This window comes from Vipera ursinii (genome assembly GCF_947247035.1).
Source record: "Vipera ursinii genome assembly, chromosome: Z".
NCBI lineage: Eukaryota > Metazoa > Chordata > Lepidosauria > Squamata > Viperidae > Vipera > Vipera ursinii.
Window position 1 is genome coordinate 45,889,027 of NC_139517.1, and position 14,879 is coordinate 45,903,905.

The 14,879-nt window shown below is 36.9% G+C and overlaps 2 protein-coding genes across 5 annotated transcripts in view; one reads left to right on the plus strand and one right to left on the minus strand.

Annotated features, from left to right (window-relative positions):
• IMMT (inner membrane mitochondrial protein) overlaps window positions 1-2,056 on the plus strand; it is a 36,536-nt gene extending 34,480 nt beyond the window's left edge. For 2 of the 3 annotated variants that reach the window (XM_083378523.1, XM_083378524.1), the window contains one exon: window positions 1,094-2,056. In XM_083378523.1, coding sequence (XP_083234649.1) covers window positions 1,094-1,701 — 608 coding nt within the window. In that variant the 3' untranslated portion in view covers window positions 1,702-2,056. The remainder of the gene's footprint in view (window positions 1-1,093) is intronic. The other variant, XM_083378525.1, reaches the window with a different exon arrangement.
• Window positions 2,057-5,184: 3,128 nt separating this feature from the next.
• The window catches only part of PTCD3 (pentatricopeptide repeat domain 3), a 38,608-nt gene continuing 28,913 nt past the window's right edge, over window positions 5,185-14,879 (minus strand). For both annotated transcript variants that reach the window (XM_083378527.1, XM_083378526.1), the window contains exons 21-24: window positions 12,629-12,774; window positions 11,223-11,264; window positions 9,924-10,082; window positions 5,185-9,483 (exon numbers count right to left, since the gene is read on the minus strand). In XM_083378527.1, coding sequence (XP_083234653.1) covers window positions 9,444-9,483; window positions 9,924-10,082; window positions 11,223-11,264; window positions 12,629-12,774 — 387 coding nt within the window. In that variant the 3' untranslated portion in view covers window positions 5,185-9,443. The remainder of the gene's footprint in view (window positions 9,484-9,923; window positions 10,083-11,222; window positions 11,265-12,628; window positions 12,775-14,879) is intronic.

The following is a 14,879-nucleotide window of genomic DNA, read 5'->3' on the forward strand; positions in this document are numbered from 1 at the left end:
TAGTAATTTTATATAGTTTTATTTCACCCATTCTACAAAAGTGGTAGTATATTTGTACTAGATGTACACCATTTTTAAAAGGAAAAATAAAAGAGGTAGCTGCTGTTTATTTGGCCATCAGTAGATTTACCTGAGAGTGGGAGATATTGTAGGCTACAACACAATGCCTTGTTAGGCTCCACTTCTTATACAAACTATAAATTGAACAAATAATGCAATGGAATAGTGTGAGCCCACTGAATATGCAAATTATCTTAGTTTCAGTTCTTAGTCTCTTCAGGTAATGCTGAAGAAAGCAATTTAAATATCTATTGGCAGTAATGAGCTTGAGTGGATTACAAAACACCCTTCTTGTATTTGTCAGTATCTTTTTTAACACAGCCGGGTAAGTCAGATAATTCAAATACATTTTTACAGTGGCTTATTACAAAAAAAAACCCCTAAACTGTCACCAGTTCTTTTATCTACATCCAAAGTCAGTGGGCTGCCGGAACACCTGAGGGACAACACAAGCCCCCTTGGCGTTTAGGCAACCCACACACGAGGACACAAGTAATACAGTTGCTTCTTACACCTCCAGATCTACTTCCACTTCTAGTAGTAGACTACTACAAGTTGGTGAGACCAACTGCTGAAGAACAGTTTTTCTGTCTCTTAGCCTTAAGACTGCTTCTGGTGGCTCCATTTCCATCAAGTAACAGAAACCATCTCCTTTCTCACTCCCAGAACAAGTCCCAACAACCCACCACTGCCACCACCCGCTCTACTGCTCAGCTTTTATAGCTGCTGTTTGCTGGGCTGTTGGGCTAGCTAGGGAGGGGTCTTAAAGGGGCAGAGCAACAACAGCTCAGTTGCTTGGCAATTTTCAGATAGCCTGGCCTCTCAAAATCTCTTATTTTAGAATAGTGAAAGAAAATAAAATTATTTCTGTCACTCTTCATGTCAGTGGTTTAGCTTCACTGTAAGATGCTATGAGCCGACGAGGTACATGCGTTATAAATTCGGGCATATCTACTGATTTAGAATGTGAAAATGTTTATGCGTTCTGGAGTTTATTTTCCTTCCATTAAATGTGTGGGATTTTATATTACAGGCCACGTGGTTGCTGCAGAAGAAGCCAGGAAAGCCCATCAGTTGTGGCTTTCAGTCGAAGCTTTAAAGCAAAGCATGGAAACTGCTGCCGGGGATAGACCCACAGAGCCTTTGGAGGATGCAGTACAGTCCATCCAACTCAGCTGTCCTGACGATGCATTCACGCAGGCCTTAACAGCTACCCTTCCTCAAGAATCACTCAATCGTGGGGTATATACGAAAGAGGCACTAAGGGCACGCTTTCATATAGTCCAGAAGCTGGCTAAAAGAGTGGCGTTGATAGATGAAACAAGAAACAGCTTGTATCAGTATTTTCTGTCTTATCTGCAGTCCCTTCTCTTGTTTTATCCTCAGCAGCTGAAGCCACCAACTGAGCTTGGCCCCGAAGACCTGGACACATTTAAGTTGCTCTCTTATGCATACTACTGCATTGAACATGGAGACTTAGAATTGGCAGCTAAATTTGTCAATCAGCTGAAAGGAGAACCCAGAAGGGTGGCACAGGACTGGCTGAATGAAGCTCGGATGACCCTGGAGACAAAACAAGTGGTGGATATCCTGACTACCTATGCTAGTGCTGTGGGCTTGGGAACAACTCAGGTGGACTAATATAAGCCAGCTATGCAGGACTCCTATATCTTTAATATTAGTCAACCAACATACAAGATTTGCAACAGTACTGGGAATTGGTGGGAGACCTGAGTTGGTTCCAAACCATAAAAAGAAACTCATCATCATTGGGAAAAAAGTTCCATCTTCTAGTACTTTTCTAAATCTTAGCACCTGTTGCATTTGCATTTTTTCCTTCAGCCATTTATCATGTCTGGAATGTGTTTTTTTGTTTTTATCTACATAACACAATTTTCAGGTATTACTGATTGAGCTTGTGAACCCACCAAATAATGTTTATAACCTCTTACTGATTTGCCATTTGGCTCAATTAAATAAATGATATTTAAAAGATTTATTTTTCACTGCTGCTTGGATAATGTAGATTTAAAAAGAACACAATCAAATTTTGTCAGAAGCAGATGAAAAATGCATAAAATTATGTGGAAACTGTCTGTTTCCCTTTATCTGTTTCCAAAGTGGAAATATAAATATTTCCTATTTGGTGTTGATAGATTTTTTATTTTCATATAATGTGTGCTTTTACCAATGGTACATTTCACAAGTGTTCCTTTATGGAAATTTTGATCCAAAAATTATTTCTCCCAAGAAAATTCTGCATGACAAGCTCTGAAAGCTAATTCTGGAGCAAGCAAGGCCACACCACTATTTTTCTCTCTCCAGTATTTGTGTTCAAAATCGATTAGAAAGTTTTTCCATTTATTCCTATGTTGAAAACAATATATAATATCACCCTATTGAGAGCAAATGCTGTCATTAGATGAGTAGGCCAACTCTGTAAGATAGACTACATTGTCTTGAAATAAGTTGAGGTCACATCTATGACACTCCGATGGCTCTGAAGAAATATTGGCTCCATTTACATGGGTGGTTTGGCTTCCAGTATCCGATAGGAAGAAAAAGAGCTGAGCAAATTTCAGAATATGTAAAGAAATAATTGAAAGAATAGGGAATCTGATTTCTACTCTACACTGCCAGGCCTTTTCCTTCTATATTTAGTTTCTGCAATATTTGCAAAAGGGCAGGAAAATTCCTGCCTCTATTTTGCCGTGTTCAGCCATACTTTAATCAGCACCTCTGAGAGCAATCTTTGGACTTGCTGTGGAATACTTCGAGTAATTCTCCTCAAAATAACAATCTACATTAATATAGCATCACCCAACCCTTCTCAAAATCTCCAACCCATATTTCTCTTCACTTAACTAGTGATTAAGGCATCAGGCTAGAAACTGGGAGACTTGTGTTCTAATGCTGCCTTAGGGACAAAGCCCAGTTGGGTGACCTTAGGCCAGTCACACACTCTTAGCCTTAGGAAGGAGGCAATGACCAAACCACTTTGAAAAAATGAGATTCGTCCAAGCAGTCATTGAGAGTCAAGATTAACTCAAAGACAATATGTGTGTGTGTGTGTGTGTGTATGTATATATCTTAAAATAGCCAATACTGTCCAGTTGCACAAGATTTATAATGCCACCTGACTACATGATGAATCTGGACGGCTTATGACAATAAAAACAATGCAAAATTATAAAGCAGAAAACAAAAAATGTTGAAAGAAAACCAATTCAATTTTAGGACATGCTCACCACCCTAACCAAGGCTTGGAAGAAGAGCCATTTTAAAAACATTTTAAAATGAAAGTAAGTTAGGCCTTGTGTCTGGAGAAATATTCCTCCTTTCTGGGTTTCATCATGTCAGTGTTTGACCAACGGGATATGGAGTTATTCTAACGATGGGAAAATTACTGAAAATAAATGATCCCTCAAAGAGCCATGCCTATGCCAGAAAAGGATTTATATTTGTAAACAGTTGTAAACAGCACCTTCCATTATACCCAGAAATTAAATAGCAACTAGTGCAACTCATGAAGCAGAGGTGTTAATGTGGCATAATGTGGCATAATGTGGCATAATGTGGCATGCTACGGTACACCTATTAATGCTCATGTTGCTGGATACTGGACTAAATGAAGCTTCTAAGTGTCTCAAAGGCGCTTTTTTCTTCAAAAGACAATTTGACTGTTTTTTTCCTTGAGGAAGAAGAAAACATTTCTCATCCAAGAAGCTTCATCAGTTCTGTTAGCATGAGGGATGGAAGGATAGTTATTGACAAGTGAGACTGGATGGCGGAGGGATGAAAGGATAGGTTCTGATAGGATGGGGGAGAAAAAAGCACTTCAGATACAACTATGACTTGGATGACTGAGAATCTCCATAGAGAAGTTTTCTTCCTGTCTTCTAAGGTTATTCTCACAACCCATTATAAATCCTTACATTAGGTGACCAGCACATAAGTAACTAGAGGGCTCCTAGTCCAGGAACTGATGTTATTGGTACAGAAGAACCTCTGCAAAGACCTTCTAAGCTATAGTTGGCACGTGCTCTTCAATCAGCAGCTGCTGGTCAAGGAAATTCCATCTGTACACTTGTCCTGAATAGGAAATGGTCCTTCTAAAACTGACTATAGAAATCATCTAAGACTGGGTAACCAAAATACCCACAAGAACTTTGTCTTGGTAAAATTGAGCCTGAATTTGTTACTCTCTCTATCCAGCCTGCTCTACCTTTAGACACTGGGACAAAACATTGGCAGCACTGATTGGTTTAACTAAGGTTGATAACTGCAATAGCAGCTGGACTTATATATTACCCCATAGTGCTTTACAGCACTCTGAGCTGTATGTCAACAGTCTGGGTTCTCATTTTACCAATCTCGGAAGGATGGACGGCTAAGGCAACATTGAACCTTGTCAGGATCAAACTCCAGGCTGTGGGCACTTAGCCTGCAATACTGCATTCTAGCCATTGCGCCACCAGTTAGCCTGCAATACTCTTCTAACTATTAAGCTTCCTTTAGTCCAATATGTAGCAACATGAGCATTAATAGGTGTCGCATTAACACACCTCCTTACTACCCTGGTGGCTCTCACCTTCCCTAAACATGCCAGTTTTGGGGATCAGGAAATGAACTTAAAAGGAAGAGTAGTTTAGAGCAGATGAACAACCAAAAAACAGAACACTGGCTTCTTGAAACTAAAGATGGTACACTCAACACTGTTATATTTTCATTAATTTTCACCCCATTTATCACCAATACTGATTCTGTAACTACAGAAACAAGTTAGATATCAAATGAGAGACATCCAGTCCAGCCCTCAGAAAACGCTCAAAATATTTCAAAAAATCAAGAGACTGAACAGTTAGGCATGTAAGTCAAAGAAATGGATACCCAGGTGATGATGTTCTCTTCTGTACTCCCAACAAAAGATAGGCACCCAATAAGGAGTGCCCGACTCACACTGTTACCTAGCTGTGCAGTAAAACAATGGGAAACATCAAAGCTCAAAAGGAACCAAGGACTGCGTAATTACAACAATACCTAACTGTCTTGCAATTATGTGACCTTGGTTAGAATGCCACTATTTTTTCATCTTTCTGTGGATGCACAAAGTATGTTTATCAGTCATCTTGCTCCTATGCTGTTGGTATAACAGCACTGAGGTTTTTTATTTTTTTATTTTATTCAAATACAAATAATACAAACATAACACATATAAATCTAAATAAAAAACAGTATAAAAACACAAATACTACAGTGCACCCACCTCCCTGGAGACCATTTTTATTACTTATATTTCTTCTCTTATAACAACTAACAATATATCATATATGTTTCAATTGTGCCCTTATCCCCTCCAAAACAGTATATATTCTTGAGGTTTATTCCCTTTGCCTTCCACCAAGACTGTTTTTATAAAATCATTCCATATTTCATTATAATTATTTACTTTAATCATCCCTTTTTTAAATTTAATTTGTTATTGCCATATTCCATATTTCATTATACCACTCATTTCTTGAATAACCCAATTCCGTCTCCAATATTTAACCATCACTAATCTAGCTGCCATTATCAAATTTACAATCAATTCTTTTCCTTCATTTATATCTTGTTTTTCCGCCAGTAACAGTAATGCAATCCTTGGTGACATATCTAAATTTACCTTCAAAAGTTCTCTAATTTCCCTAAACACTATGTCCCATCTTTTGTGCACTATCACAATCCCACCACATATGTTTATATGTGCCAATCTCTTTCTCACACCTCCAGCAAATATTTGTATATTTAACATCTATTTGATTTAATTTACGTGGTGTTAGGTACCACCTCCATATCACTTTATATCCATTTTCCTTAACTGACATATTCTTATATAGTCTTCTGTTCCAAATATTTTTCCAATCTTTATCGTTTATTTCTCCTAAATCTTTCCCAAATTAATTTTAAAATTTTTGCTTGATCTTCTAGTTCAATTAATATTCTGTATATTTTCCCAATTCTTCCTTTACCTATATATTTATTTTCCTCACTTTCTTTTATAATCAATTCAAATTTTGTTAACTGTCTTTCACCTCAATTTTTTCTTCCATTTTTATCCATTTCTCTAATTGTATTAAATCCAACCAATTAAATTTAGTATCTGATAAAACATTCTTTAATTGTATTATATTCTTTATCTTGCTCTTCCAGTCTTCCCATTTATATATCTTGATTTTTTAAAAATTTACTAATCCAATCTTTCAATTCAATCTTAGGGAATTTCTCCATTTCTACCACTGGTGTTAAATTCCTGGCATTAACTGATATATCAATTTATTCCATAATTCTATCAATTTTTTTAAAAAGGGATTTTGAATTCTCTTAACAATTTTTAAATATCCTTTTTAAACCAATGTTACCCTTAATTCCTTCAATTCTATATCGCTCCATAATAAATCTCTGGTATAATATCTGGGACCACCCTTAATTGATTAGCTACCCAATAATTTCTAACATTTGGAAGACCCAGCCCACCCTTTTTAATGGTTCATACCATATGCTTTGCTTATTCTTGCTCTCTTACCTCCATTACAATACACCTCCAGCAATCTCTGTATTTCCTTTAATTCCTGATCCGAAAACTTAATTGGGATCATCCAAAACAAAAAATTAATTTTTGGTAAAACTTTAATTTTTATTGCTGCAATTCTTCCAAACCATGATAATTTTACTTTTCCATATTTATTCATTTTATCTTTTATATCTTTAACTTCTCATAATTTATCTTCTTTAATTCTTGAATATTTTTGGGATACCTAAATATTTGATACTATCTACTATTTTTAATTTATATTTTTCTTTCAATACATCCATTTGTTCTTTACTAAGGTTATATAACATCATTTCTGATTTTTCCCAGTTTATTTGGAATCCACTATATTTCCCAAATTCATTCAAATGTATACCTTTTCTATATGGGATTTTGAAATGTTAATAATGTATCATCTGCAAATAAATTTATTTTAGTTTTCTTATATACACCAATTAATTAATCTGTCCTGATTGCATTTGCCAAAACCTCCATCAATAATACAAATAGAACCGGGGATAAGGGGCAACCCTGTCTCGTTCCCTGTCTTAAGGTTATTGTCTCTGCAACACCATCATTTATTCTTGCCTTATTTTCTGAGTATAGTTGATTTATCACCTTTCTAAATTTGTTTCCAAAGCTTAACTTCTCTATTAATATCTTCAATGTAGGCCATTCCACACAATCAAAGGCCTTAAAAACGTCTAATGCTAATAAACCAGCCTTTAATTTTTGATTCTTTATGTAATAACCTATATTACCCTTCTTACTACATCTGACATTTGTCAGCCTCTTATAAATCCACACTGATCATTTCTAATATAATTCTCTATAAATGTATTCAATCTATTTGTCAATATTGCTGTAAAAATCTTAGCATCCTGGTTGATAAGGGATATTGGTCTATATGATCCTGGGTTTGTAAGATCTTTATTAGGTTTCACTATCAATTCTATCAGAGATTGCTTCCAGGAACTTGGAATAATTTCACCTTCCATTATTTTATTAAACATTAACCTCATCTTCGGCACCAATAATCCTTTAAAATTTTTATAATATTCTGCGCCTAGTCCATCTAACCCTAGTGCTTTACCTATTTTCAATTTATTAATAACTTCCAGTATCTCCTCCTCTTCTATTAGTGATTCCATTATTTCTTTATCATATTCTCGAATTTTACAGTTTAAATTCTTTTCTATATATGCCTGACTTTCCTTCACATTTCCTTCCCCTTATATAACTTTTCAAAAAACATCTGAAATATCAACAATTTTTCTCTCATCACGTTACATCTTTGTCCCTTTTCATTCTTTATTACTCCAATCAGGTTTTGGCCTTTTTAACTTGTGTGGCTCTAGCCAACATTCTAGAATTTTTATTCCTATTTTCATAAAATTCCCTATTTAAATAAATTCAATTTCTTTGAACATGTTCTAACTCAATATTTTGCAACTCTTTTCTTTTAGCTGATAATGTTAGAATTTTTAGGTAAAAGCTCTGAGTTTTCTTCAGGTTTTTTTTTTGTCCTATGGGACAAATATTTTCCTAGTTTGGTCTTTAAAGAGGTTATTATTGGATCTATGACCAAATATTTTTAACAGGTAAGGTTTTACACTTTTCACTATTCCAGACAAATGGTTGGGAATCCCACAACTTCTGTGAAGTGTTTCTTATAGTACACAAGTTACCACTGTGGGATCTGCATTTGGTTTTGACGATACCAAAAAAGACTATCATGATGAAGATTTTCATAATTTTCTGTACTGATCGTATTTTCGTTCTAAAAGGAACTTTTTGTTCTACAGAAATCAGGAGCTACCGCTGCTTTTGTTCTATCCAAAACCCAAGGGAGCATTTGTAAAGGAATAATATTAATTGGACAAGTGTAGAATGATCAAATCTACTTGGGATAAGAGGAATTCCAAGTAAGAGATGTTTTGTTTGTACATTTCCAGCAAGCTATGTTGGACTTCATAAGCCAGCAATGGCTATAAATTCCAGAAGGATCAAGATACACAGCTGGAATTCTACTGACTTTTCTCATTAGTGAATTCAGAGGTTGGTACTCCCTCCTCAAGAATTAAATTCTTTTCTGCCTACTGGAACAAGGGAGAAATAGCCTATCCTATGATTCCTTTCTATAGAAAAAAATATTCTTCTATTTTCAAAATTAGCCTTATTTCAAAACAAGCCAAAACAAACATGTAGTCACTGTCAAACGAAATGTGTACTTAATTGAGAAAAATACTTTCTACACCATACTGCTTTTGAAATCATTAAATCTGCAGACTTACATTACAACACTGATACAAATACATGCTATTCTAACAATGGTGATTATTTCTATTCTGAGCTATCTGTTTAGTGTTTTGAGATACATTTGAAAAACATACACTTGCAGAAGTTTGTAACATTCCTCTTTTGTATTCTAAAGCTCTTTAGTTAGTTCTAATAGATTGGTTCAAATAAAAAAAACACTTGTTGAAAAGAGGCAAGTGGATTACTCTTTATTACTATTAGCACGTCTAAGGAAAATGTAGATACAATATAATAAGAAAATAATTCTAGGATTTTGGCAGATAATTTGGGTTTTCGAAACTGCTTGTGGAGAATGAGAACAAACACTCCAAAAACAGGTGAAACTAGAACTTCCTACCAACTGCCATCAGATGAGAATCCACATGATGATAATACAGGTATGTACAAGGCTCACAGAAATTTTCCGGGCCAGTCCTTGACAGCTGTACTGAAACCAGGTAAGCTGGTTTTTCATTCAGAAAAGAGAAAGTGGTTTCCTTTCTGACGCCTATTTCTAACCACAGCTTCCTTCTATTATATCATCCAGAGTCCTCCTGCAAAAAGGAAAGAAAAAAAAAACAACAACACATGAGCACAATTACAAATCTGTCAAACTGCTGGCACAACCTACAACTTGTTATTGGCAAAAAAAAAGTCTGCTTCAAAAGGGTAAGGCAGAGCCCGCATAAGAAAGAATACAATGTACTGATCAAAATATCTCAAGCTAGGACAGAAAAGCTGAACCACAGTATGAAACCCACCTGACAGCGAGGGCTAGTCTCTTTGTCGCTACTTCTACCTAGAGGGTTTGCTGCCAGTTAAACTGGGATGGGCAAAGGGATGTGCTCTGCCTCAAATTCCTGTAGAAAACTGGGTATGAATTCAAATAAAATAGGCCAAGACGATTTACTCCAGCTACATCAGTGAATTTCAGTGATATATTCCAGGTGTTCTGAGCAGTAACCATTACAGCTACATACTTGCTGAAACTTACTTTTGTTCTTCAGAGAGTTCAAATTCTTCTAGAGTTGTCTTGGCGAACACTGAAGTCGATTGTATACCGTATTCAGCAGTCAGCTTTACTAGTTCAAGTGCTTTATCCGCTTGGTTACTTTGTTTAATACAATTGAACATTTCTTTCACTGTCAAATCGCTGCATAAGGGAAAAAGGGATACGGATACTGCAGTGGCATCTGTAACATAGTTTGATGGGAAAATATTTTATCTGCCAAGTTATAATAGTAACTACCTAGAGATGGTAAACTACCTAGAGATTGGGAGGGGGGAAATTGGGAGAATAAGTTGAATAATTAATAAACTATTGTGATGTGAGAAAAATCAGTTCTTTCTGAACCAGATAACCCAGTATTTATTGTACATAACACTAAAGGCACCTCTTCTTCATAATCCAAGTACTTAGATGAGTTCCATTAGCAGGCAGGAATGCGTCTATCCAGCCAAAACAGCTTTCCTAAAAAGTCTAAGTAGGGAATCTTAATTTGAGAAAAGGACACATTTACTGACAGGAAAGTTTAACTTGAATAATTATATTTTTCTGTTTTGGAAAAAAACTGCTAAAGTAGACTTGTGCTATCACCTTCTGATTCTTGAACTTCTGATGATATACAAAGGTCATTGCTTTATTTATGCTACGTCAGCACAAGTTTAGGGCTTCAAACTGCTGATCCAAGAAGGTGACAGCACAGCACAGAAATTAGCAATACTGTAACAAAAGTTTTGAAAGAAAAGGATTGCTGTAGGTTATCAATGCAATGCAGCTCAGTTTTCCCTTCAAAGAAAATACTATCACAATGTTCTTTTCTACACTGAATAGACCAAGAAATAGGTATTTTTTCAAATGCTAATAATAACAGGTAAACAAATACACACTTCCTGTCCAGATGCTACTACTCTGCAGTAACCAAAATACAGAAGTCTTTAAAGGTGAATTAAAAGCTTGAAAGGTTAATTAAAATCTCAGCATTCAAGCAGCGGATGTAAATTTCTACAGAGCATTCAGACTTTATTGCCCCTACAGCTATAGCAGTTCCCCTGATATCTCTGCTTGCTCTGCTAACAAAACCATTCTGAGGAAATGAGAAGCTGATTATTTGGTGATGGAATTGGGCCATCACCGGACAATGCATGGAAGGAAACAGCACTCGAACCCGGGAGAAAGCTAAGGGTCGAATGAGACTGAATGATAATGAACAAATCAAATCAGAGGGAAAATAAAGATTGATATTTATTATCAGGACTTCTGAGGGGCAAATGTCAAAAGGTAAAAGCTTACCTGGGAACTTGAGAGTGTTTTTTAAAAAGCTGCAGCATGTTCCTATTTGCAGATGAAAGAAATAAAAATTACCATTTGAATGTAAAAATGGAAAAAGTATGACTAGAAGTCCATCAAGATGCCTTATAGGTAGTCCTCAGTTTATAATCATAATTGGGACCAGAATTTCTGTCGTTAAATAAAGTGGTTGTTAAGTGATTCATACCCAAATTTACAACTTTTTTTTGCCAGAGTTGTTAAATGAATCACTGCAGTTGTTAAGCGAATCTGGCTTCCCCAGTGACTTTGCTTGTCTTAAGCCAGCAGGAAAGATTGCAAATGATCCCATGATCAGGTATACTGCAATTATTGTAAATACATGCCAGCTGACAAGAATCCAAATTTTGATCATGTGACTTTGAGGAATGCTGCGAGTCATTAAGTGCAAAGACCAGTTGTATGTCACTTTTTGCAGTGCAGTTTATTTCATTCACAAATAAATAGTTGTAAGTCAAGAACTACCTGTAAATCTATAATCCCAAATCTTGTTTTTTGACAAGACAATATAGGTTATGTAGTCAATGAAAAAAAGAACAACTAATTCTCCAAGGAAATCCAAAATCCCACCAGAAAATGAAAAAAAGTTATTGAATCAAATAGAATTCCACCTAGGAAAAGTAAAAATGTTTGCAGAATATGGAAATTAAGTAATTTCAACAACAGTTAATATGTAGTGGAACAAAGAGTACTATAAAAATTAGTTTCTCATTGGTGATAATGACTGGTGATGCTTTTGGAAACAATTATATCAATAAAGATGAAACTGGCTCATTAAGTGTGGTAAGCAGCTTCACCCACACCTTTCCCTTGAACAAGTCAATATTTCGCAACAGCAGAAAAAAAAAGACCACAATACCTCTATTTATGCTGGTAAAAAAACTGCCAGTTATAAAGGCTTTTTTCTGCCCAGATGCTACATATACCTGCCTCTAGTCTAAAAGGGATGCAAAAGAAATGAGACAGCCAGTCAGAGGCCATTAAAGTATTAGTGGACTTTCTGGTGCAACCTTAAAGTATGAGAAGAGGCTCCATGCCTTTATCTATTTTCCTCCTCCAGGAACCGTTTGAAGGAAAAAGAAAACATAACAATAGATAAAGGTCTAGATTTTTCATTATATTCTCTCTCTCTCTCTCTTCTCTTCCCCCCTTCCCCAACTTTGGGGCTTAAGTTTTCAATTGAGGGCTCTTTAGAGAAAAAGTTGTACTCCGCTTCTACACTGAATAAATGAGTCAAAGTCAAAAATGGTAACTGCAATTGAGCTAGACAGAAACTTGACTTCTCTGGTTCAGGAACCTGGGGTAAGTTGGTTTATTTCAAGATTTACCTCCAGAATGAAATAAAAATTATTGATATTATTTTTTCTTACCAAGCTTCCTGTGTTCTGCCAGCCCTGGCGAAAAGTGTTGTGGTATTATTAAGAGAAGTGTCTTTCCAGAAGAGTTGCATGTTCTTGCTCTTTAATTCATGGAGAGATTTTATGTTTTCAGCACAGTCAGCAAATGCAACTTGGGTCTGTAAAACATTAAGATATCAAAGCATTTGCAGCCAACAGTAGCGATCTAGCAATGAACATTATTTCAGATCTGAAGCTAAAGTGGTGCTAGGATTAGCGTTAGGTCTGCTGCACTAGACAGCCACTTCTTTATAGGAGAAACCACCAACTGTGGCATGCCCACGGCCTCTCCAAAATGTCTATAGAAAATAATTAGCACATAATGCTCCCCTACACACATAATCCCCCCAACACAGGAGTAAGACCAAAAAAAAAAAAAAACAACAACCCCCAACCCCATGATTTTTAAAGTTTTACCTTTAAGATTATTTATCTTTATTGTCTATAAGGGCATTTGTGTATTTAACTGTTGTTAATACAAGTAAATCAAAAGTGAGTAAACAAATAGGAACAAAAACTTTTTACTGTTTTGTTAATTTTCAACCAATGCAATTTTCTATTCAGGTAGCCCTCACTTACTGACTCATTTAATGATTGTTCACTTTACAATAGTGTAAAAAAACCCAACTCTGCAACCAGTTCTTGCATTTACAACTGTTGCAGGATCCTGCAATCCTGTGATCGCCATTCACATTCTTCACAATTGGCTTCTGACAAGCAGAATTAATGCAGAAGGTGGAGGTAAAATTGCAAATTACGTTCCCATATCTTGCTTAATCACTGCAATGATTCATTCACTGCCTTTAATGTGGGTCATACTAAGAGGAGGTAAATGTGGATGCCTCCATAATTATAGTATGTTGTCATAACATCTTTTTGATACTTAAAACTCTATGTCTCTGTCATATACTTCTAGAAGTAATGTAAATTATGAACCAAAGTCATAATTAATTCCTCCATGGACAAACATCTGCTACTGAACTATACGCTATATGAGAAGATAAGCCTAGGTGTCAGATACAGTCAGCAGTGGAACTTTTTGATTACATTAAAATATCCAGAAATATAAAACAGAGCTGTCCCATCGCTATTAAGTGTTTACATAAATTCTTTAGTTGAAAGACTTCGCTCAAGTGTTTAGGGGCAAATTCATGTCCCTAACGTAGCAGACAGTATTTATTTATTAATTTTATTAATTTAATTTCTATACCGCCCTTCTCTCGAAGGACTCAGGGCGGTGTACAGGGCAATAAAATGCAGTAAAAATACAATATACAAAAGTTAAAATGAGAATTAAATAGAATAGCCCAATTACAATAGAAATTTAATTAAAATTACAATTACAATTAAAATACCCCAAACCCATCAAACCAGGCCGGCTTGTTCAAATAGGTGAGTTTTCAGGTCATGGCGGAAAGAGCAAAGGTCAGGAGCCATCTGGAGCTCAACCAGTAAACGATTCCAAAGGTCTGGCGCGCCCACAGAGAACGCCCTCCCCCTGGGGGCCGCCAGCTGACACTCTCTGACCGACGGCACCCTGAGGAGGCCCTCTCTGTGGGAGCGCACTGGACGAAGGGAAGTTGACGCCGGCAGCAGGTGCTCCCGTAAGTAATCCGGACCCATGCCATTTAGGCTTTATAGGTCATCACCAGCACCTTGAATCTCACCCGGAGGGCAACTGGAAGCCAATGCAGCTCGCGGAGTAGAGGTGTTACATGGGAGTATCGGGAGACCCGCAACACAACTTGCGCGGCTGCATTCTGCACCAGCTGAAGCCTCCGAGTGGTCCTCAAAGGCAGCCCCATGTACAGAGTATTGCAGTAGTCTAAGCGAGAGGTCACGAGCGCATGAGTGACTATACGCAAGGCATCCCGGTCCAGATAGGGTCGCAACTGGCGCACCAGGCAAACCTGGGCAAAAGCCCCCCTGGTCACAGCTCCAATATGATCTTCCAAGGAGAGCTGTGAATCCAGGAGGACACCCAAGTTGTGAGCCCTATCTACGGGGGGTAATACCTCACCCCCCATGGTTAAAGATGGAATAACCTGAATTTCCCGAGAGGCCGGCACGTACAACCACTCAGTCTTGTCGGGATTGAGCCGAAGCCTGTTCCTCCCCATCCAGACCCGAACCGCCTCCAGGCAACGGGACATCACATCGAGGGCATCACTGGGGTGGTTTGGGGTGGAGATGAAAAGCGGTATCATCAGCATACAGATGGTAC